Raw genomic sequence first — 23869 nt, forward strand, 5'->3', positions numbered from 1 at the left:
GCACTGGACGAACCCGCCAGGGGTCTGAGCTCAGCATGGGACGGGGGGGCAGCAGGAGGCTGCTGGGAGGCTGGAACCAGCCACAGCGGGGAGGGTTAATGGGCAGAGTGTGGGGAGGAGTGATGGGGCCTGGCCCCACCGCTCACTCTGGCGCCATCCCGGGCACTGTCCCCGCACAGCAGGGCCCTGCTGGCAGGATGAACGGCGAGGGAGCCGCGTGAGGTGGGCACCGTGTTTATTTCTCACCATGCTGGTTCAATGCAGCCAGTCACTGGCTCGCCCCACTCCCCAGCCTGGCTCCGTGCCAAGGCAGCTTCCTCCTCCCCAAAACAGAGGGCCCAGCTGCAGCTGGGAGCCCACCCGAGTCCGGAACAAGGGGGGCGTGGGTGGCTCCCAACAAACCTCGCACCATCCGTGTCTATCTCCTCCTGCCAGGGCCACGCTGAGCCCCCGCCCTGCCCCCAACCACAGGAAGGGCAGACGGGGCTCTGGGCGGGCAGGGAACAGCGTCCGGCCTGGGAGAGTCTTCGAAGATGGCAGGGGGCGTGGGGGGAAGGGGTGTTCAAAGCCCTGAGGGACCCCGCCTCACACGCGACGCTCCTTCTGGCGGTGCTTGCGGCCGGTCTGCGCACCCCGCTGGGCCCCCTTCATCAGCCCCTTGAACTGTCCCTGCATCTTCGCCTTCTTCCTGGGCGGGGGCAGGAGCAGGGGGCACAGGTTAGAGCGGGCACTGCCCAAAGCCAGCTTCAGAGCAAGCCACCGAGCTGGGGAGCGCCTGGCCTCTCCCAGCAGGGGGCGCTGTGGGGAGGGGGGCAGGGCACTGGCTGTGTGTGTGGGGGGAGGGCTCCTGGCTACTCCAGCCCCGGCCTCTCCCAGCAGGGGGTGCTGTGGGGAGGGGGGCAGGGCACTGGCGGGGGGGGGGGCGCTCCTGGCTACTCCAGCCCCGGCCTCTCCCAGCAGGGGGCGCTGTGGGGAGGGGGGCAGGGCACTGGCGGGGGGGGGCGCTCCTGGCTACTCCAGCCCCGGCCTCTCCCAGCAGGGGGCGCTGGCAGGGCCACACACAGGGTTACGGAGCACAGGGATCTACTCCTGGCTTCACTCCAGTTCCAGCCCAGCCTCACCTTCGGTTGAGCTTGGCTCTGTTCAGCGGGATGTAGGCGTAGGGGTCCAGCCGGCCTTTCTTCTTCACGTCACCTCGGCCTTTCTGGGGAGCACACGGGGGGTTGAGGAACCAGCACACCCAGGTCGGGGCGGGCATGCTGACAGCCCTGGGCAGGGGGCCCCGATGCAGCCACGGGGCCAGCAGGGTCCAGCCCCACCCCTCTCACCAAGCCCAGAGCCCAGCCTGGCTGTAGCCACCTCCAGGACCAGGCAACAGGGCTGCAGTCCACCCCTGGTCAGGGGCGGCCGCTGGGCCATGCCAGCCCTGCAGAGACCTGCTCCAGGGAGGGAACCAGGCCAGGAGACCTTGAGGGCAGAGAGACAATCCCAGGGAACGCGCCCCAGGGCAGGGCCCCCTGCACCCATGGCCAGGGAAACGCTGCAGCTCCAGGCTGGGAAACCGCCCCCAGGCAACTCTTCCTGCCGTGTGCAGGGCCTCGGGCAACAGAGCAGCCGTGCCCCAGCCCCACATGCTGCAAAGGGGGGGTGCCAGGCAACAGCACTGCCCTGCCATCTGCTCCCTCCCAGGGCAGACCCCAAAGCCCCTGGAGACTCCCCCTGCTTCCTTACCTTGGCCTTGTAGTCTGCCCCCAGCGCCGGCCCTGCGCCCAGCCGCCGGTGGATGCCGGAGCCTCCAGCTGAAAAATAGCAGCAAACGTGCATCAGATGCAGCTCCGGCGCTGAGATTGGGAAGGGGGGGGCCCCCGGGTTCATGGTCCCAGCCCAGGGGAGGGCGAGGCGCAGGAACCAGCACAGACCTGGGCATCCCACACCCCTGAGTTCTGCCCCTGGCCGTGGGCAAGGTGGGGGCGATCCCCAGGGCTGCCAGGGTGTGCCAGTGACTGAGCCCAGCCTTGGAACCAGGCTCCAAGCCCAGTGCTCCCACAGGGACCCAGAGCCCACCCAGGACCCAGCTCCAGCCGCAGGAGCTGGGGGCAGGAGCCAACGCTGAGGCCTCGGGACGCCCCGCCCTCGGGGAGCCGGCCGGCTGCGCAGGGGCTGGGGGCAGCGGGCCGGCCGGCCCCCACGCACGCTGGAGCCAGCACCGTGCAGCCTGGAGTCACCTTTGTAGTGCGCCTGGGTCCCGTCCTCCGGCTCCTCGTCCTCCACCTCCTCCCGGAACCGGCGCTTCTGAGCCTTCTTCTGCAGGGAGAGGGCAGCTCAGCCAGGAGCAGCTGGGACCCCCGCTCCCCCCATCCCTCTGGGCCGCCATCCCCGCCATGGGTATCTGCTTTGCTGGTGAGACCCTGCCCACAAGGCTGTGCCCCAGGCAGAGACAAGGGCCTGCCCCGGGTCCCAGTCTCTCCCCTGGAACCAGCCCCCACTGGGGCCGCAGGGCGTGACTGGCCTGAGCCCTACCCCGGCCCTGGGGGCAAGTGCTGGTACTTACGCTCCGGATCCCCACTTCCTGCATCAGGTCGGCCATCTCCTCATCCACTCCTGGAGCAAAGAACAGCTGGGTCAGAGCCGGGAGCCAGGGCCCGGACCCACCCGGCACCGGGGCTGGACCTCCTGCCTCGGCACAGCCAGACGGAGGGTGGCTCAGGGATGGACACGGCTCCCCTGCTGCTGTGCCCAGCAGGGGTGCGGGGGGGCCCCAGGGCGCCTTTGCCAGGAGGGGAGACCTGCCTGCTATGGCTGCCCCATGTCACCAGGTGGGTGTGACCGGGCAGCCCCACAGCTCAAAAGAGCGCCCCCGCCCGGCGTGAGGCTGCCCCAGCACTGCCCAGGCTGCCATGAGCCCAGCAGAGGGGTGACCCCAGACCCCATGCCCAGGGCCAGGAGACATTCCGGGGCCCACGCCCCATCACACAGCATGCCAGCTGCGGGCACTGGGGCAGGGAGGGGGCGGCCCAACGTGGAGCATTGGGTGGGAGGAGGTGAACCCGGAGCAGGTCGCTGAGCCTCCAGAGGAGGTGTGGGGGAGCCGGGTCCCCGCGTTCTCCACCCAGGTCGGTACCTTTGGCTCCCTCGTCGTCGTCGTCCTCGTCCTCGGGGCCCTCGCGGATAACCAGGCGCCCGTCCGCCGACACCTTGAAGTCATGGCTCGCTCCCCTAGGCCTGCCGCTGCCCGGCTTTGTAGCTGGTTCAGCCGAGAGATGGAGGGGTTAGCGAGCCCGGGGCAGACGCGGCTCGAGCCGAGAGGTGCCCTGGCTGGGAACACGGCCGACCAGCCACCCAACCCACCCCCAGCTGGGGCATGCCCATGGCTATACCCATCGTGTACAGCCCCCCAAAGCCGAGCCTGCGTGCACTGGGGAATGGGGACTGACCCGGACAGCAGGGGCAACGGCCAAGGTCCCCGAGCTGACACAGCCACGTCCTGCCACGGCTCAATGCTAGGCCCCGTCAGCCGCTCCTTACCCAACACCCTCTGGGCCACGTTGGGGTCCAGAAAGTTGAGAGGCTCGTCCCCTTCGCCCTCCTTGAGCCATGCTTGGCTCTTCTGTCGTGCCTGCTTCCTCTGCTCTCTGCCGCCACGCCTCTCGCCCTCCTCCTCCTCCGAGTCTGAGTCGGCCAGGAGCTCCTCCACGCTGGGACGGAGAGAGAGTCAGCAAAGGGTGCTGTGCCAGGCCAATGCAGAGTGCCCAGCATGAGACCCCCCAGCTCAGCTCAGCCCAGTCCCGGGGCGTGAGACACCCTCGCAGCCCCACGCCATCCCCCAGCACAGGCCCTGGGGCGTCATTCACCCCCCTCCCCAACTCCTGAGGAACCCAGCCCTGGGCCCAGGTGTCCCCGCCCCACAAGACTCCTGAGGGACAAGCCAGGCAGCGCCGTGGCTGGCAGAGGCTCCCCACGTGCCAGGCCCTGGGCTCATGGGCTGCCCTCCCCGCAGTACCTGTCTCCCCTGGGCTGCACCGGCACCTCCTCCTCGCTCGCGGCCACCGCCTGCTTCAGGGCTCGCTGCTTGCGGCTCCGGGCCTCCGCCTTGCGGATGTTCAGCAGTACCTTGTGGAACTCGGTGGGCAGCAGCCCCCGCACCAGCTCGAAGCTGGGGGCAGAGAGAGAGAGCTCAGCAACCCCCAGCCTGGCACAGCCCCCTGATCGACACCCCCCCGACACAGAGCAGCCTCCCCTCCCCCAGACATGCACCCCCCGCCCAGCTCAAAGCCAGGGGACAGTCCATGCGCTGGAGCCCCCTGGCTGGCCTGCGGCCCGAGCGCGAGCCCCGCAGCCCCCCCACTCCCCAGCCCGCTCACCCGAACTTCCGGATGAACTTGGTGAAGAGATTTCTCAGCTTCATGCGGAAGTGACGTCGCATGTCGTCCGTCAGGCGCCCCACGGCCTCCAGCTGCCGGGACAGAGCGCGTCACCCCCAGGCCCCAGGACAGCACGCGTCCCCCATCCCCATCCCTCCCCGGACAGCACACATCACCTCCAGTCCCCAGGACAGCATGCGTCCCCCCGCCCCCGTCGGGACAGCACACGTCCCCCATCTCCAGCCCTCCCCGAACAGCACACATCACCCCCAGTCCCTGGGACAGTGCCCCCCCCATCCCCTGCCCCGCCCCCCCCCGGGACAGAGCGTGCCCACCCCACCCCCTTCCCCACAAGAGAATGTGCAGGCACCCCCCTACGATCTCCAGGGACAGCATGCATGTTCCCCCCACCACAATCCCCCACCCCCATGGGACAGCACACTTCACCCCTGCACCATCTCCCCCTGCCCATGGGCCCCACTCCTCAGACATTGCTCAGCACTCCCCAGCCAGGCCTCACCCTCCCTGCACGGTCACCCCTGCCCCCCAAGCTCTCACAGCCCTGCCACCCTCCCCTGTCAGTTGGGAGGGGGAAGCTGGCACTGGGTGGGTGCCTGGCAGCGGGTGCTCTCCCTGCGCACTCAGAGCCCAGGCACTGGGCAGTTGGCCGGAGCGCAGTGACCCCTGGCAGCTATTGTGGGAAAGGAGCCTCGCCCGGGCCCCTGCGCTGCAGGGCAGGCCTCGCGTGGGTCACTAGGAACAGGGATTGGCAGCATCCACCTCAGGGCCAGGATTGGGCCCCAATGGCCCTAGATGGGACAGGCAGCCAGAGCAAGGGAAGGGCCCCTCTACTAGATCGCACGCCCTGGTTCTCATGGGTGACTAATTTTCCTGATATTTGCTGGGAGAGCAATACAGAGGTGCACAGACAATCCAGGAAGTTTTTGGAAAGCGTAGGGGACGATTTCCTGGTGCAAGTGCTAGACGAGCCAACTGGGGGGGAGCTTTTCTTGACCTGCTGCTCACAAACAGGGAAGAATTAGTGGGGGAAGCAAAAGTGGACGGAAATCTGGGAGGCAGTGACCATGAGTTGGTTGAGTTCAGGATCCTGACACAGGGAAGAAAGGAGAGCAGCAGGATACGGACCCTGGACTTCAGGAAAGCAGACTTCGACTCCCTCAGGGAGCGGATGGGTAGGATCCCCTGGGGGACTAACATGAAGGGGAAAGGAGTCCAGGAGAGCTGGCTGTATTTCAAGGAATCCCTGTTGAGGTTACAGGGACAAACCATCCCGATGAGTCGAAAGAATAGTAAATATGGCAGGCGACCAGCTTGGCTTAATGGTGAAATCCTAGCGGATCTTAAACACAAAAAAGAAGCTTACAAGAAGTGGAAGGTTGGACATATGACCAGGGAAGAGTATAAAAATATTGCTCGGGCATGTAGGAATGAAATCAGGAGGGCCAAATCGCACCTGGAGCTGCAGCTAGCAAGAGATGTTAAAAGTAACAAGAAGGGTTTCTTCAGGTATGTTGGCAACAAGAAGAAAGCCAAGGAAAGTGTGGGCCCCTTACTGAATGAGGGAGGCAACCTAGTGACAGAGGATGTGGAAAAAGCTAATGTGCTCAATGCTTTTTTTGGCCTCTGTCTTCACTAACAAGGACAGCTCCCAGACTGCTGCGCTGGGCATCACAACATGGGGAGTAGATGGCCAGCCCTCTGTGGAGAAAGAGGTGGTTAGGGACTATTTAGAAAAGCTGGACGTGCACAAGTCCATGGGGCCGGACGAGTTGCATCCGAGAGTGCTGAAGGAATTGGCGGCTGTGATTGCAGAGCCCTTGGCCATTATCTTTGAAAACTCGTGGCGAACGGGGGAAGTCCCGGATGACTGGAAAAAGGCTAATGTAGTGCCAATCTTTAAAAAAGGGAAGAAGGAGGATCCTGGGAACTACAGGCCGGTCAGCCTCACCTCAGTCCCTGGAAAAATCATGGAGCAGGTCCTCAAAGAATCAATCCTGAAGCACTTACACGAGAGGAAAGTGATCAGGAACAGTCAGCATGGATTCACCAAGGGTAGGTCATGCCTGACTAATCTAATCGCCTTCTATGATGAGATTACTGATTCTGTGGATGAAGGGAAAGCAGTGGATGTATTGTTTCTTGACTTTAGCAAAGCTTTTGACACCGTCTCCCACAGTATTCTTGTCAGCAAGTTAAAAAAGTATGGGCTGGATAAATGCACTATAAGGTGGGTAGAAAGTTGGCTAGATTGTCGGGCTCAACGGGTAGTGATCAATGGCTCTATGTCTAGTTGGCAGCCGGTGTCAAGTGGAGTGCCCCAGGGGTCGGTCCTGGGGCCGGTTTTGTTCAATATCTTCATAAATGATCTGGAGGATGGTGTGGATTGCACTCTCAGCAAATTTGCGGATGATACTAAACTGGGAGGAGTGGTAGATATGCTGGAGGGCAGGGATAGGATACAGAGGGACCTAGACAAATTGGAGGATTGGGCCAAAAGAAATCTGATGAGGTTCAATAAGGATAAGTGCAGGGTCCTGCACTTAGGATGGAAGAATCCAATGCACCGCTACAGACTAGGGACCAAATGGCTAGGCAGCAGTTCTGCGGAAAAGGACCTAGGGGTTACAGTGGACGAGAAGCTGGATATGAGTCAGCAGTGTGCCCTTGTTGCCAAGAAGGCCAATGGCATTTTGGGATGTATAAGTAGGGGCATAGCGAGCAGATCGAGGGACGTGATCGTTCCCCTCTATTCGACATTGGTGAGGCCTCATCTGGAGTACTGTGTCCAGTTTTGGGCCTCAGACTACAAGAAGGATGTGGAAAAATTGGAAAGAGTCCAGCGGAGGGCAACAAAAATGATTAGGGGACTGGAGCACATGACTTATGAGGAGAGGCTGAGGGAACTGGGATTGTTTAGTCTGCAGAAGAGAAGAATGAGGGGGGATTTGATAGCTGCTTTCAACTACCTGAGAGGTGGTTCCAGAGAGGATGGTTCTAGACTATTCTCAGTGGTAGAAGAGGACAGGACAAGGAGTAATGGTCTCAAGTTGCAGTGGGGGAGGTTTAGGTTGGATATTAGGAAAAACTTTTTCACTAGGAGGGTGGTGAAACACTGGAATGCGTTACCTAGGGAGGTGGTGGAATCTCCTTCCTTGGAAGTTTTTAAGGTCAGGCTTGACAAAGCCCTGGCTGGGATGATTTGATTGGGGATTGGTCCTGCTTCGAGCAGGGGGTTGGACTAGATGACCTCCTGAGGTCCCTTCCAACCCTGATATTCTATGTGCCCCCAGCTTGTGGGCAGGACCCACGCAGGCCTGGCAGGGACCCTGTTCTAAGGGCAGCCGCTCCCTCTCTGGAGGCCCCCTGGCCTGCCCCCCACCCCCGACCCCGACTCACCATGGTCTGGACGTGCTTGGCCAGCAGCTGGGCGTCCACCAGCAGCAGGGCCGCCTTGAGGAAGCCCAGGGCCGCCTTGACCACGTCCCGCGTGCGCGAGCCCAGCAGCAGGCAGACGTTCTGCAGCAGCTGCTCCGCCACTGCCAGCCCCATGTGATCTGCAAGAGACACAGGGCTCAGGCCGGGCAGCAGGGTCCCCCCAGCCCCCCAGGCTGGGGCAGCAGCAGCCCTGGGGGCTGGAGCCGGGGGAGAAGGCTGGAGAGAGTCTGGCTCAGGACACACTTGCCCAACACGACCTGTGCTCAGCGCCAGCCCCCTTAGCCATGGGGCGGGGCCTTCCCTCTCGCCCCGTCTTCTGACCGGCCTCAGCGCCCCTAGCCGCTGGCCCAGGGGTGCAGCAGGCCCCGACGGTGCTCCCCATGTGCACACAGCGCCCCCGCGGCTGGGGCACTTCCCACCCCCGGGCCCGGCTGCGAGTGCCAGCGGAGGTGCCCGGGGGCTGCCCCAGCCGCAGGGGGTCGGACACCCCTTGCTTAGCCCTGCGTCCAGGCGAGCAGCTGGGGTTCCAGCCCCCGCCCCAGCACAGCCCTTCCCACCCCTCCCCACAGAGCCCCTCACCTTTGAACTGGAAGAGGAGGCGGGTCAGTGCCAGCACGGTGCAGCTGACCATGGTGACCGAGCCCGTCAGCCCCGCGTAGACCAGGAGCAGGAACCGCTGCATGGCACCTGTGCGGGGAGGGACGGCCCCGTGTTAGCTCGGCCCTGCCCGTGGCAGCTCCAAGGCCTCCCGGCTCCGCTGGGGGCCTCCGCCAGGCTAGCCCTGGTGCCCGGCCCCGGCAGGCCCCACTGAAGCCCACAGCATGGGCAGGGGACTGGAAGGCATGCTGGCCACCGGGGCCGAGCAGGACAGGCCTTTGCGCCCCACGGGGCCGGGACAGAGGGGGCTGGAAGCAGCTATATGGCTGGGCTGGTGGAATGAGCATTGGAGAGGCCTTGGCATGGATGGGGGTGGAAATCGGAGGACCCAGGGGTCCAGAGCGGGCTGGGAGCAGGGCCCAGGCAGGGAAGAGGGCAGGGACGCCTTACCTTGCGGCGTGGGGCCAAAGCGGAGGAAGGCCTGCCCCATCTCCACCAGCAGCATAAAGGCGTTCTTGCGGGCCCCCACCGACACCTCCTTGGTGCAGAGAATCACCTGGCGGCGCAAACAACATCAGAACCGGTCCCCCCCCCGCTCCCCCGGCGCCCCCCCCTGACGCCCCCCCCCCGGCGCCGCTTGCACCACGTTTTAGCGGCACTCTGCAGGGAGCCCGCTCCCACAGAACAGCCCTGCTGCGTGCGCCACCCCCCCGCCCCAGGGGCCAAGCCCCCCCCCCCGCCCCCGCTCACCTCTGGGACCAGAGCCACAACGAAGTCCTCGTGCTCAGCCGTCAGCTGCTTCACAATGTGGAACAGGCACTTCAGCCGTGGCTGGGGAGGGGAGCAGGGCAGCACGGTCAGATCCAGAGACACCCCTGTGCACCCCCCCTTCCCCCCAGGCCATGCCGTCTGCCCCATGCCCACAGGTTCCTCATCGCCTGCCCCCAGCCCCGGCTCACCCTCTTGGCCGGGGAGGCGGTGCTCTGCAGGGAGCCCAGCAGATCTCTCTTCAGCTCCGCCAGGTGGCTGCGGACGAAGGCCTGGCAGGGGAGCCGGGGAGCCGCGCACACCTCCTCCAGCACGCGGTACGCCTTCTTCTGCATGCCGTGCTCCTTGCTCTGCGGGGAGACGGCACCAGACGCATCAGCCAAGCCCCCGCCCGCTCCTCTCCCCCGAGAGCCAGCCTCACCCCCGCTCCACTGAGCGAGCCTCAGCCAGAGACCCCCGTGCCGCAGAGCCTCTCCGCTCCCCAGATCCAGGAAGAGGCGTCAGGAGCCAGGCCCCCTCCAGAGAGCCTGCAGCGAGGGATGGAAGGACCGGGGAGCCGGAAGTGGAGCACCCTGGAGGCCCCCGCAGGGCGCCCAGTCCCCTCCCACAGGGCGCCCAGTCCCCTCCCGCCCCAGCTCCGCGGCCCCAGCCTGGGCGACTCACCTGCAGGGAGGGCTGGATGGTGCGGTATAGGGCACCCAGGGAGGGCTCGTCGGTGTAGGGCGCCATGGCCACTATCAGGTCCAGGATGGAGAGCCTGCAGCAGAGGGGGTTAGCGGAGGGGAGGTGGGATGCCCAGGACTCCGCCCAGCTCCCTGCTGGGGGGAAGGATCTCAGCGCCGCGCCCCCCGCCCAGCAGCAGTGAGAACACTGGCCAGGGCCACACCGCCACCGCAAGTGAGACGTTCCTAGCCACCAGCAGAGGCAGGCTCCAGGCCAGCCCCCCAGCACCAGGAGGGCAAACAACCCACCCAGTCAGAAGGGGGATCAGGATGAGTCTGTGGAGGGGAGGAACTGTGGGGGTCCCTTCCAGCGCTCTGTGCAGTGCCCCCCAGCAGCTCGGCTGTGTCCAGGCCCGGGGATGGGGCGCCCAGGGGCGTGGCAGGCAGAGCGCTAACCTGCGGCATTACCTGGTGAACTCGGTGCTCTCGGGGCTGGTCAGTTTCTCGCTGGCTTTCTCCAGGAACCCGCACACCATCTGCAGGAGGGGACGAGCCGCCGGCCCGGGATCAGTTCGGGCCACACCCCACCCGCGTAACCCCCGCTCAGCACGGCTCTGCCCACTGGCCCGCAGGAGGTGGCGAGCACGCGGCAGCCCCTGAGCAAGGCCAATAGTTCAGGAGGCGGAGCCTTGAGCCCCCCAGGGTCCAATCCCCACTGCTGGCAGCTCCCCAGGGTCCGCACCGAGCCCCGCACCAGCCAGGGACCCAGCTGGAGAGCGGCTGCCTGGGATCCGGGGCTCCAGAGGGCATTCAATACCTCCCTGGGGTGTGCTCCTCCCCAGCACAGAGGCATTACCCAGACACAGCATTTCTGTGAGGCCCCTGGCATGGGGAATGACCCCCCCAGCCATGCTCACTCAGCATCCCGAGGCCTGGGCTCCACAGCGCCTAGACGCCAGCAGCTGGTTCTGCGGCAGGCCCCGCAGGGAGCTGCTTCCATGGGCTCCCCGTGCCAGCGTTACAGCTGGCTGCGCTGCCCTATGCCACAAAGCTACCCCCTGCCCCACAGGGCTGGTCCGGGCCCCCGCCCGCCTCACCTGCTGCTCAGTGATTGTCAGGTACGTGCGGACGGTGTCCAGCAACGAGCGCCGATGGGCTGCACCCTCCCCAGCGTCCCCCGGCTGGCTGTACACATTGAACAGGATGGGCAGGAAGTTCTTGGCGAAGCGGCCGACCTCCGCCCGCTCGGCGTCTGGGGAGGGGCACAGAGCAGTGAGGGTCTGCACCCGGGGCCCTCGGACTCCCCCACCGCCCCAAGAGGGATCCAGCTGCTCACACCTGGCACCTTCCCACAACCCGGGGATCAGGGGATGGGGGGGGGAGGAGGAGGAGGAGGAGGAGGAGAGACAGAACCCAGCCCGGATGGGAAAGACCATTGGGAATTCCAGCACCCTGGGGGGCTCAGGGCTGACTGAAGACCCTAGAGACTGGACCTCGGCCCTGCCGCACTGCAGCTCCCAGGCTGCTGAAGGATGCGTGCCTGCCCCAGCAACGTGCCCCTCCACCTGCCGAGTGGCCCAGTCCCCTTGCAGGGGGCACCCCAGGGTCCGGCCCTTACCTGTCTCGCAGCCCTTGCTGATGAGCGTGCGCAGGGCCTGGCAGACGGTGAGCCGCAGGTCTGCCCGCTCGCTGATGGCCGTGCCCAGGGTCCGTGCCAGCCCTTTGAAGGAGGCTGCCAAGTCCGTGGGCCTGGTGCAGAAGCCTGGCAGCATGGTCCAGATCTGAAAGGTAAAGGAGGCGCGTGAAGGGGCGGAAGGGACACCAGCCTGACACGGCAGAGCCGCCCCTCGCAAGGATCCAGCCAGCCTAGCTGCGGGCCCTGCTCCCGGGAGCCCCACCCTGTGACCCCCAGGGCCTGAGCCTCTCACCTGACACTGCAGCGTGTCATAGATCTTGGACTCCAGACTCTTCCCGGCCTGCGCCAGCTCCACAGCTGCAGCAAAGAGACAAGGGAGGCGCGAGGGCTGCAGGGGATGCCTAGACCCTGTGGCCAGAAGGGCTCACTGGGAGCCACTCGTCTGACCCCTGGACAGCCCCGCAACGACCCCAGAGCCGATCACCTGGATTTAAACATTGTCAGTGACGGAGAAGCCACCCGCCCCGGGGCGATGTTCCAGGGGTTAATTCTCTGCCCTGGCACAGATCCATGCCTGATTACCTGCCTCGGTGTGTCTCGCTCCAGCTTCCAGCCCCGGGTCGCGTTAGATCGTCCTCGGCTAGACAGCAGCGCCCACCCTCCAGTACCCATTCCCTGCGTGGGTACTTACAGACTGCGACCCCAGAGTTAACCCGGGAGGGGCATCCCGGGGAGTGTCCCGGGGCCACCTGCGATGGGGCAAATCTGCCCATGGGGGGCAGCAGAGTCTGAGAGACCAAAGGCACCACCAGCCTCTGATCTCAGGGCCCCTGGGGAGCAGAGCACCCAGACCGCGGCCTCTGAACCCACAGCAGGAGATGGGCCAGGGTGCAGTTTATTCAGCTAGTGCTCCCCATCTGCCTGCCCTGCCCTGTGGAGGCCATGTTGGCTCAGTGCTCCATGGGGACATGCCTTCTGGGGACAGCCCCCATGCCCCCCAGCAGCTCACCCCACCCCCAGTGTGGGGATACCCCCTGCCTCCTGCACCAGGCTGAATGGAGGGGTTGCCTGCAGCATGGCTGCGCCTCGCCTTGGGGCCCTCCCCCACCCCCGCTAGTTACCTCTGCTTTTCAGGGTGGCCGCCAGGGGCAGGAAATAGCTGGTGAAGAAGCTGAGCCGTGTGCCCTGGACGTGGTCCCGGATCACCGGCAGGAGCCAGCTGCGGGGGAAATCCAGCGTCTCCCTGTGGAGGGAACACACAGGTGAGGTGCAGCAGGGGGCGCTCCGCAGGATCGGTGCTTTGCCCCCCGTGCTGGAACAGTGTCCGGGAGAACGGGCCAAAGGCTCACACAAACCAAACACTCCACCACCTACGCCGGAAGCAGGAAGCTGCCAAAGCGACAGTGGGGCGAAAGGAGAGCTCCAGGCAGACAAGGCCGCTGCGGAGAAACTAAATGAACTCTCTGCTTTGCTCTTCCCGGCTGAGGGCGCGAGGGAGATACCTAAGAAGCCTGGCTCAGGCGTGGGAGACAATCTGAGGAACTGTCCCAGGCTGAGGGGTCACTAGAGGAGGTTGGGAACAAACTGATAAACAGCAATATGTCCCCAGGACCAGATGGGATTCACCCAAGGGTTCTGAAGGAACTGAGACGTGAAACTGCAGAACTGCTAACTGGATTAAATCAGTTTCTGTCCCAAATGACTGGAGGGTAAGTACTGTGACGCTGATTATTAAAAAAAGGCTCCAGAGGTGATCCCGGCAAACACCAGCCGCTAAGCCAGATTTCAGTACCAAACGGACTGAAACTGTAGTAAAGAACAGAATCGTCAGACACACAGACCGATGAACGTGATATACTGGGGGAAGAGTCAACATGGCTTTTGTGAAGGGAACTCAATCCTCACCCATCTACTGGAATTCTTTTAGGGGGTCAATAAGCATGTGGATGGGGGGATCCAGTGGCTATAGTTTACTTGGACTTTCGGAAACCTTTGACAAGGTCCCTCACCAAATGCTCTTAACCAAAGTAAGGAGTCATGGGATAAGAGGGACGGTACCTCTCACAGATCAGTGACTAGTTACAAGATAGAAAACAAAATGTAGGAAGATACGGTCAGTTTTCACAATGGAACAAGGTAAATAGCGATGTCCCCCAGGGGTCTGGACGGGGACCAGTGCTGTTCAACACATTACAAACGATCTGGAAAAAGGGGTCAACAGTTTGTGGACAATACAAAATTACTCAAGATAGTCCAAAGCTGACTGCAAATAGTTACAAAGGGATCTCACAAAACTGGGTGACTGGGCAGCAAAATGGCCAATGAAATTCAGCGTTGACGAATGCAAATACCCATTGGAAAACGACCCCAACTATGCGTCCAAAACGCTGCAATCTGAATTAGCTGTTCCCACTCAAGAAACAGATCTTGGGGTCACCGTGGAGAGTTCTCTGAAAACATCCACTCAATGTGCAGCGGCCGTCAAAAAAGCGAACAATGTTCAGAATCATTAGGAAAGGGAGAGATAATTAGACAGTAAATATCATACTGCCCCTATATACATCCGGGGCATGCCCACACCGTGAACACCGAGTACAGACCTGGCTGCCCCCTCTCAAAGACGACACATTAGAACCTACGTTCTCTGTAAGCTGCATGGCCGTGCAGCAGCCCATTCAGCGCTGCGCAGGTGCCCAGAGAACCCGCCTGGGGACGCGCCGCAGCCAGGGGAGGGGCCCCCAACCTGCCACGGCCCTCCCCCAGCCCAGACCTGCTGGGGCCAGGGGAGGGGCACCTCCCACAGCAGAGCTGCCGCCTCTCCCCCCCAGCCCAGATGCTGCTGCGGGGAGAGAGCGCTGGGGGGGGGGGGGGGAAAGAGTCCTTTCTCCCCATTGTAGCCCTGGAGCACCCTTCTGCACCCCAAAGCCTCACCCCCTGCACTCAACCCTCTGCCCCAGCCCTGAGCCCCTCATCCCCAGCCCCACTCCAGAGCCCTCATCCCCTGCACCCAACCCTCTACCCCTCATCCCCAGCCTCACCACAGAGCCCTCACCCCCTGCCCCACCACAGAGCCCCTTATCCGGGCCCCTATCCCTCACCCCCTGCCCCAGCCCTGAGCTCCTCCTCCCCGGCCCCACCCCAGAGCCCACTCAAAGCTACACCCCCAGCCAGAGCCCTCACCCCCTGCACCCAACCCTCTGCCCCAGCCCCGAGCCCCTCATCCCCGGCCCCACCCCAGAGCCCTCACCCCCTGCACCCAAACCTCTAACCCTCATCCCCAGCCCCACCACAGAGCCCTCCCCACCAGCCAGAGCCCTCCCCGCCTGCCCCAGCCCTGAGCCCCTTATCTGGGCCCCTACCCCAGAGCCTGCCACCCCAGCCGGAGCCCTCACCCCCTGCCCCAACCCTGAGCTCCTCATTCCCGGCCCCACCCCAGAGCCCACACCCCCAGCCAGAGCCCTCACCCCCTGCACCCAACCCTCTGCCCCAGTCCTGAGCCCCTCATCCCCAGCCCCACGCCAGAGCCCACCCCCTCCCACTCTCCATACCCCTTGACCCCACGCCTGCCGCATGAATTTTGTTACGTGCACCAACATGGAGGTGATGGGTCACACGTCGCTTCCATATTGGTGCACATAAAATTCATTCCACACATGGGTGGGAAAAACTAGAGGGAACCCTGGTGAGAACCGGGAAAGGTGCAGAGAAGGGCAACAAAAGCAATGAAGGGGATGGAGCATCTCCCGCACGAGGGATTAAAAAAGCTGGGACAGTTCATCTTGGCAAAGAGACGACTCGGGGGAGACGATCCAGGTCTATAAAATCGTGACTGGCGCGGAGAAAGTGAAGAAGGACGTGTTATTTGCTCCTTCACTTCATAGGCACCGACTCCGTGGGCGCTCCGGGGCTGGAGCACCCACGGGGAAAACATGGTGGGTGGTGAGCACCCACCGGCAGCCCCGCCAATCAGCACCTCCCTCCCGCCCACGGGGGATCCGCTGTTCCGAGGTGTGCAGGAGGCGCTGGGGCGGAGCGGGACGGGAAGAGACCTGGAGGGGTTGGGGCCTTCGCATAACACGCAGAATGGGGTCACCGAATGACATTAACAGGGCGGAGGGCGAGAACCTCCGCATGGAGCACATCACACCACACAGCCAGCCTGTGGAATTCCTTGCCAGGGGATGCTGAAAGGGCCAAAAGTAGAAGTGAGTTCAAAAACCAACTCGGTAAGTTCCTGGAGGACAGGGCCAGCAACGGCTACCAGGCAGGAGGGGCCACTGGTCTGACCCAGCATGGCTGTTCTTATGCTCTTAGGAACCTTTCAGCGGGCCAGGCCCCCGAGGGGTCTCACTCTTCCTCCTGGGCTGTAGCACTGACCCTGGGGCTCCGTGACACCTGGGAACTGGCTCAGGAGGTCAGACGCAGCCTGACCGGGGGGTTCACTGGAGCGTGGCTGGGCTGCCCAGAAGGGTCTGTGCTGTAGCCTTCACCCTCTGGGCGGGGCGAAGGGCTTCCAGCCCCCATGGCCAGGGGACTAATAGCCAGTTCCCTTTTTTGGAAGGGGCTGCCTGTGTCCCTGGAAACACTCAAAGCTACAGCACAAGCCTTCTGCAGGAGTCTGGCCTGGCTGTATTCGCTGCAGGGAGCCCCGGGGAGAGACAGGGACTGCTGGTGCCGGAGGCCCAGTGGGGAGTCCTGTCCCTGGGGTGCAGAGAGAGGCCCTGGGTCCGGCCCACTGAAGGGGTCACCCCCGGCAGACTGGGGACAGCCTGAGGCATAGACCAGACCCCGTGACTCCATGCAGATGCGTAAAGGTTTAGGGCTCCTGGTACAGCCCTGTTGGGATCCGGCCCCTGGACCCGTCCAGCTGTTTGTCTGAAGGAGGGTGAGGCCCAGCCGTGGCTCCCTGCAGCCGCCCGTCTTACTCGTCGTACTTACTCCGTGCCGTCTATCTCCAGGGCCACGGCCTGCAGCAGCACCTCGGGGCCCATGCTGGCCACAGCAGCCCCCACCGCCCGGTCCAGCTCGCTGGTGTGGGGGAAGTGTGGGGAGTGGCGCAGGTCGCACAGGGACTGGAGACACTGCAGAGCAGAGACGGGGTGGTCACACGGACTCCTCCCCGAGGGTCCCTGTGCCAGAGAGAAACCCCCATCCACAGGCAGGTGTGTCCCCCCCGTCCCACTGAGACAGTCGCACGCCTGGCCACAGTCCGAGACCTTCTCAGAGCAGATCCCCAGGCGCTCTAGGTGGGGCCGTGCCAATGCAGCCACCTCTGAAGAGGAGCACAGCCAGCACCAGCCAGGGTGGACTAAGGAGGCAGGAGCAAGCCTACCCAGAGATCTCTGGCCCCAGGACAGCGCTTGGAACCTCCTTCGCCCCGGGGCAGGAAGGGCAGAGCCGGCCCACAGGGGCATGCAGCCCCTTAGCCATAGCAACCCGGGCTCTGGGCAGCAGGGTGCCATGCACACACTCCCCCACTCTGGGCCAGCTGCTGCAGCGTAGGCCAGCCCGGGTCTGGGAAGCCGCTGCTGGACTCCCCCTCCACCCTGCTACCCTGGAACGGCCCTTGGAACGCCCAGGACGGGGCTTTAAGCGCCCACTCGCCACCCAAATGCCCACATCTGGGAAGCCAGCGCCACCGACCGGCTCTCAGCAGCCTCTGTATCATGGGAAGCATTTGCAAGGCCCAGCCCCAGAGCCCCGAGCCCAGGCCCCTCTCCGAGCGAGCACCCAGGGCTCTCCCTGCCCCCTTACCTTCCTCATGAACGGATGGCACTGCTTCCCGCACGTCTCGAAGAAGGCCCGCAGCACCTGCAGCACGGAGGCCCACGCCGCGTGGAATCGGTACGTCAAGCCCTCCTCCACCGCCCTGAACCGGGAGAGAGCACTGGCTCAGCACCGCCCGCCACTGCAGGACACACAGTGCCGGCACCCATCACACGGGGCTCCCCGCGGGGCAGGCACAAGAGCCCGGAGGTGGGGAGAGAAGGGGGCCACGGGGCAGCGCCACCCCACAGCCAGGCGGGCCCCGCTCACCTGAACATCCTGCAGACGTGGGAGGCAGGTCCGGAGGCAGAAACGGGCCCCAGCTCGGCCATGTGGGGAGCAACGCACTCGCTCAGCAGAGCCTGCAGGGGGCAGTCAGGACGGGAGGGGTTAGCCACGCCCCTCAGCCCCATGCGGGCCAGGGACGGGAGCAGGCTGCAGCGGGGCAGATCCCAGCGTGCAGCACTCCACCGCAGCCTGCCCGAGCAAAGCCTGGTGCCCCATGGCGGGGGCTGGAATAGCCCCCCCCCAGGACAGCCAGGCCAGGGCGGGACGGGGGGAGCAGCTGCTCACGGTACCTTGAGTGTCTGGGTCGCGGCCACCAGCACCTGTGGGTGGGGGGAGAGGAGGCAGCTCACGGCAGCTGTGAAGAGCCGGGGGAGGTGTCCCCAGCACAGGTCCCTCTGCAGCCTGCAAGAGAGAGAGGGTCCAGCACCAGGGAGAGCCCCTGCCCGCCCCCCTTCCCGCAACAGGGGCCCCCGCTCTCCCTCCCATCACCCCCCCATGGGCCCCCGCACCCAACCCCCCATGGGAGCCCCTGCCACCCCGATCCCGGCCCAGCCCGTTACCTGGCCAGGTTGCTGTGTGCCTTCTCCATGACGGCCAGCCAGGCCAGCAGGGGCTGCAGGTCATTCTCGCTGGGCGTGTAGTCGTACAGGGCCTGGCGGGGCAAGGCGGGGCGGGCTCAGTGAAAGATGTCCCCCTCCCCGTGACCCGCCCCCCTCAGCCCCCTCCCCGTGACCCCGCCCCCCCCAGCCCCCCTGCCCCCACCCCGTGACCCCGCCGCGGTACTCACGGTGATGATCTGGGCATTGAGCTCGGCAGACAGGGACGCCAGGCCAGGCTTGGCCGTGAAGAGGCTGTGGAAGGCCTGCATGGCACACGCCGTCACCAGCTGCAAAGGACACAGCGTTAGGGAGCGACGGGGGAAGGTGCTGCCCTACTGGGCCCCTCGATCCACAGGCCTGGGCAGATCCCAGCCCCAGCCGGGAGCCCCACGAACGCTGCACCCAGCGGGAAGGGGCGGGATTGTCACAGATGGAGTCCAGGTGTACCCCGCACACACCCCGGTACCCTGCAGGGCCCCCTTGCCTGACCCCGCGGAGCTGGCCCAGGCCGGCAGGGAGCGGGCGCTGTGCAGTCCTAGACCTGGTGTGTCACGGCCGGGAGACAGCGCCTGGTCGGTCCCGGGGCGAGAAGCTGGGGGCCGAGGACAGTGATGGGTCCCCTCCCTCCCGGAGCCCGGCCGGCTGCTCACCACATGGCTGAGGGTCATGACGCGGAGCAGGGTCTCGCAGCAGGTCTTCACCGCGGCCAGGGGCAGGCAGGGCAGCAGGTCCCGGAGCAGGGTCAGGACGTGCAGGGTGGTGGTGGCCTCCTTGGTACCTGGGAAACGGGGCAGAGATGAACACACAGAACAGCCCCCTGCTCGGCCCGGCCAGCGAGGCCCCCATGACTGAACCCCTCTGCCAGGGGCTGCCGGGCCCCGAGAGCTCAGCACCGAACCCACAGCGCGCAGCTCAGGGGCAGCAGCACGGGGGCCAGGGGCCAAAAAGCCCAGCACAGACCCCAGAGCCCGGCAGTCACCCAGTAGCCCCACATCCCAGCCAGGTCCCCATGCACCCCCCACAGCCATGCACCCCATGTCCCCGTCCCTCCTGTACCTCCGGACTTCTCGATCTCCTGCACACAGAACCGGGCTGTGGACTGTGCAGCTGGGTGGTGTGTGGGAGCCGTGTCCCCGAACAGGAACTCGCTGCCCTTCAGGATGGAACAGACGCCGTGCTGGGCTTCCTTCCGCACCTGCCGAGCATGGGAGCGGGGTGAGCAGGGGGTGCCCCAGGCAGCCTCCTGCCAAGGATCAGGGAGGCCAACACCTGTGAGGGCCAGGGCTGGGAGCCCCTGGAGTGCACCCGCCTGCCTGGCCAGCCCCCGCGGGGCTGGGACCCCTGCGCCCAAGGCATCGCACAGACCAGGCAGCTCCAGACCCAGCAGACTGGGGCAGAGCTATACAGGGCCCCACTTGGGGGGCAGGAGGGGCACCCCACAGGGTCCCGATGGGCTCACCTTGGGCTTGGCGTGGACCGTGAAGCTCAGCAAGCCGTGGTAAACCTGCAGCGTGACGGGGTAGCTCCAGGCTGCCAGGTCCTGCTTCCGTAGCAGTGTGGCCAGGCAGGAAAGCACCTGCAGGGAGAGACCAACAGGGACACGTGGGTATCGGTGCCACCCTCCCAAGCCAGGGCAACTGCCTGCCTCCCCCCACCAGCCCCCCAAGTCAGGCTGCTCTTCCCACGCACGCCTGACCCCCCCCAGCCCCGAAAGTCAGACTGCCCCTCCCCCGCACCGAGCACCCCCACCCGCCTGACCCATCCAGGGACGGCAGGAACCCCAGGATGCTGGGGGAGACACATGCACCCTGTCCTTCCCCCCCCACAAGCTCAGCACAAGGGGATGGCCCTGTACCAGTCACACCCTCGCTGAGGGCAGGGAGTCCGAGCCAGCTGCCCCAGCTCACAACCCCCAGCCAGCCGCACCCCAGTGACCCCCTGCCCACGTCCTGCACTCACCCACCGCAGGGCGGAGGAGGGGCCGCTGCCGGCCTGCGAGGCCATGATGCTCATCAACACTTTGGAGGTGTCAGAGAACTTCTTTATCAGCACGGGCCCTGGCACCCTGCGGGCAGGGAGGGGAGGGCGTCAGCATGGCTGGGGGCCCGCAACGGGGAGGAAGACAATGGGAGATGCGCAGCACTGCCTCCACCCCACACCCCCAGCCGCGATTCCCAGCCCTTCCACACCCCGGAGCTCGAGGGTGAGACCCCTTGTGAGTGGGACCCTCCGACACGGGTGGTCCTGCCAGCTCAACTTGGAGACACCAGCCATCAGCGGCCACACGGCCCCGCACAGGCCCCTGGGCTCAGAGCCACACACGTTACAATGCTTCCCGCAGCCCCCCGCCCCATGCCTCCCCCCAGCCCAGCCAGCCTGCAAGCAGCACCCTGCATTGTCCCCTGCACCTTGTTTCCATCCCCGGCCCCTGCCTCACCCTGCCCGGGCCCCGGCCCCCCAGGGCAGTGAGACTAACCCGTGGGTGGGGGCGACTCACCGCTTCAGCACCAGGTTGAGCAGGTAGGCGACAGCAGCCAGCGACTCCGGCGACTCCACAGCCTCCAGCGTCGTCATCTGGCAACACAGCCGGGGTGAGTGGGGTGACCCCGCCGCCGGGCCCGGCTGGGGCGAGCACGGGGGTGGGGGGAGGGAGTGCCCACGACCCAGCTGGCGCTCCATGGCAGGGATAGCAGAGCAGGCAGCCTCTGGGGCTGCACTAAGAGCCACTCACAGATCCCCAGCCCATCCCTCTATGCACGGCAACCGCCTGGCCGGGACCCCCAGCTGGACACCCCCAAGCCCACCATGGTGGAGTCCATGTCCCTCAAACTCACACTGCCTGACGGCTTCACCTCTGGCTCGCTGAAGGAACCACCCCCCTGCCCCAGGGCTCAGCCCCATCGAGCACAGCTTGGGGGGGAGGGGGAGCGGGGGGGTGTCCAGCACCTGGCCCTCCTAGCCAGAGCTCTGTTGCCACAGTACCCAGGGCCCTGCACGGACACCCCCGCAGCCCCTGGCCGTACGCAGCCCATCCAGCTACCCCGGGACAGCCCAGTGCAGAGGGAAGGTCACAGTCCCTTCCAGCGCCCCCCAGCACAGGCTGCTCCCCACCTCTAGCTGAGACCTGCCCCACGCACACAACCACTCACCAGCGCAGCGAAGTACTCGGTCTCACTCTCCGTGCCGCCCTGTGAGCGGATCACCTCCGTCACCGCAGCCAGCACGGCACAGATCTGCAAGAGCACGCAGGAGGGGACGGGTGAGCACCACAGGACACAGGCCTGGCCCCAGAGCACGCCGCCCCACCCCCTCCGCAACGTCCGGGCCAGGCCGGGGGGCAAGGACCCGGCCCCAGAACATGCCGCCCCACCCCTCCACAGCGTCCAGGCCAGGCCAGGGGCAAGAACCTGGCACCAGAACACACCACCCCACCCCCTCCGTGGGCAGGGGGCAACGTGCTCACAAAGGCCCCAAAGTGCACACCCCCCCCCTCCCCCCCGAGGCAAAGGCCAGAGTCTCCCCCGCCCGCAAGCTGAGCGCCCCACCTACCTCTCTGTGCGCCGCGGAGTTGGACTCCCAGAACCGCTGCACTTTGCTGAAGGTGACGTTGGTGCAGTCACTCAAGCCGCTCAGGAAGGTGCGCGAGGACTTCTCGCTGACAGCGGGTCCGTCGTCCTCCTCCATGCGGAGCTGGGCGCCCTGGCCCGGCAGCTCCGAGCACACGGACCCCGACTGCAGCTCATTGTGCAGCTTCAGGGCATCCACAGTCAGGTCGCTCTTCTCTGTGGGATGGACATGCTCAGGGCCGGCCAGACCAACACCCGAATTCCCTCCCCTCCCCCAGGCTGGCGCCCTAATCCTCACACTGCCATGCAGCCAGCGCACCCAGGCACCCAACACCCGGCCTTGCACGGGTCCTCCGGGCCGGGCCAGGCCGGCAGCGCATGGACCTCTGACGGCCTGGCAGGGTCACAGATCTCCAGCGTGTGGAACGAGAGCCCTGGGCCAGAACCACCGAGGAGGCAGAGCTGTGAGCGAGGGAGCAGGGGGCCTATAAGGCTGCTCACCGGGGTGCAGACACCCCATGCCAGCCCATCCAGCCCAGCCTCCTCCCCCTCAGGAGGCAAAGCCTTAGACATGCTCGGCTGTGCTGTGTCAGGGCAGGGGGGTCCTGGAACTCAAGAGCGCTGTCACCATTTCCTAGCCAGTGCAATGCGGAGACGCCGGCAGCGTCCAGGTAGCTTCTGATTCAGGCAGCTCTCACCACCTGCGGCCCCGGCTGTGGCAGGTAACTGAGCGTTGCCAGAGCAGCATTTCCCTTCCCGAGCTGAGAGGTGATACTTCCGAACGGGTGAGAGAAACAAATCCCAGCCGCATTACCCGCAGCACCTGGGTTTTCAACACCCCCAGGGCACGGGCCGTGCTTTGGCCTCCTGCAGCTCCCAGCACAGGAGTCGGTGCCAGGTCCGGTTCCCAGCACTGCCCCCTGGCACTCACGACACCAAGGGGTTTATAACCCGGGCACGTTTTCCTGGCATCTTTCAAGTCCAGGGACCGCGGCCCGGCACGTCACCTTCGCAGAGGTGCCACTGGCTGCAGTGCAGTCGCACCCAGAGGCCCCAGCCAGGATCGGGACCGCTGCGCTCCGCTCAGACATGCAGGCCCCGACCCAGAGCCAGTGATCCTCCCACACAGCCCCCACCTGGGACAGCGGACGCATCCCACAGCTGCCAGCCAGACGCAGCCTGCCAACCGCCCAGCAGCAGGCTCCATGGCCCGGTGCGGGTCAGTTCTGCCCCGAGACCAGCACCCCGACAGACAAGCCGTTCCCCCCAGCCCCATGCTGCGCCCCACTCCCTCCCCCGTCCCCCAGGGAGCTGGAAACTGGACTGAGCCACAACGTTGCACTGGGCCAGAGCCCAAGGACCGCCCCACCCCCCTGCAGGCCCCAGCGTCTCCCTACAAGCACCCCAGGGGGACCAGCCTGCACCACCCAGGGCCACAGGAGACCCGGGAAAGGGGCTCCGCACGGGGGCAGCCTGGGGGCCCCAGCACCAGGAGGAGCAGGGTGTGAAGATCGATGGTGTGGCTTGTGCCCCAGGCCCCTCAAGGACAGAGTGCGGCCCCCCGCGTCCCACAGCCCCACCTGGCGCCCCCAGCCCCGCTTCCCACAGCCCCGCCCCCCACTTCCCCCGGCTCCCCCCAGCCCCGCCCCCTGCCTGACCCCCCCCAGCCCCGCTTCCCACAGCCCCGCCCCCCACTTCCCCCGGCTCCCCCCCCGCCTGGCTCCCCCCAGCCCCACTTCCCACAGCCCCGCCCCCAACTTCCCCCGGCTCCCCCCAGCCCCGCCCCCGCCTGGCCCCCCCAGCCCCGCTTCCTCCATCCCCGCCCCCAGCCTGCCCCCCCCAGCCCCGCTTCCCACATCCCCACCCCCAGCCCCCAGCCCGGCCCCCTGCCTACCCCCCCAGCCCGGCCCCCTGCCTGCCCGGGCCCCCGCTCACCCGCGGGCCGGCTGAAGAAGCGGCTGCGGGCGGCCAGGCGGTGGCGGCGGCTCTCGGGGTTGCTGTCGCTGCTGTGGCCCTTCTGCCAGCGCCGGAGCTTGCGGGCGGCCCCGGAGCGGAGCCTCCCGGCCTTGCCCATCGCGAGCCTGGCGGGGCACAGCAGCCGCGGCGCCGGCCACGCGGAAACCACGTGCGGCCCACTTCCGCCCTCTCGGCCGCCCCTTCCGGCCCCGGA

The 23869-nt window shown here is 65.6% G+C and overlaps 1 protein-coding gene across 1 annotated transcript; it reads right to left on the minus strand.

Moving 5' to 3' along the window:
* Positions 1-227: 227 nt before the first annotated feature.
* Positions 228-23792, minus strand: RRP12 (ribosomal RNA processing 12 homolog). The gene is made up of 34 exons (XM_074960083.1): positions 23635-23792; positions 21683-21915; positions 21283-21366; positions 20631-20707; positions 20093-20198; positions 19593-19709; positions 19190-19328; positions 18784-18911; positions 18322-18420; positions 18095-18186; positions 17825-17936; positions 17517-17608; positions 17235-17349; positions 16419-16561; positions 12602-12723; positions 11773-11837; positions 11463-11625; positions 10942-11096; positions 10313-10380; positions 9846-9939; positions 9374-9532; positions 9165-9245; positions 8865-8970; positions 8397-8504; positions 7779-7936; positions 4362-4453; positions 4001-4153; positions 3526-3695; positions 3122-3244; positions 2552-2601; positions 2226-2304; positions 1732-1799; positions 1122-1204; positions 228-688 (listed from the first exon to the last, which is right to left on the minus strand). The coding sequence occupies exons 1-34, from the start codon at positions 23771-23773 to the stop codon at positions 586-588; spliced, it is 3876 nt and encodes a 1291-aa protein (XP_074816184.1). The 5' UTR covers positions 23774-23792; the 3' UTR covers positions 228-585.
* Between the last annotated feature and the right edge of the window lie 77 nt (positions 23793-23869).

Source organism: Natator depressus, chromosome 7, assembly GCF_965152275.1.
Source record: "Natator depressus isolate rNatDep1 chromosome 7, rNatDep2.hap1, whole genome shotgun sequence".
Lineage (NCBI taxonomy): Eukaryota > Metazoa > Chordata > Testudines > Cheloniidae > Natator > Natator depressus.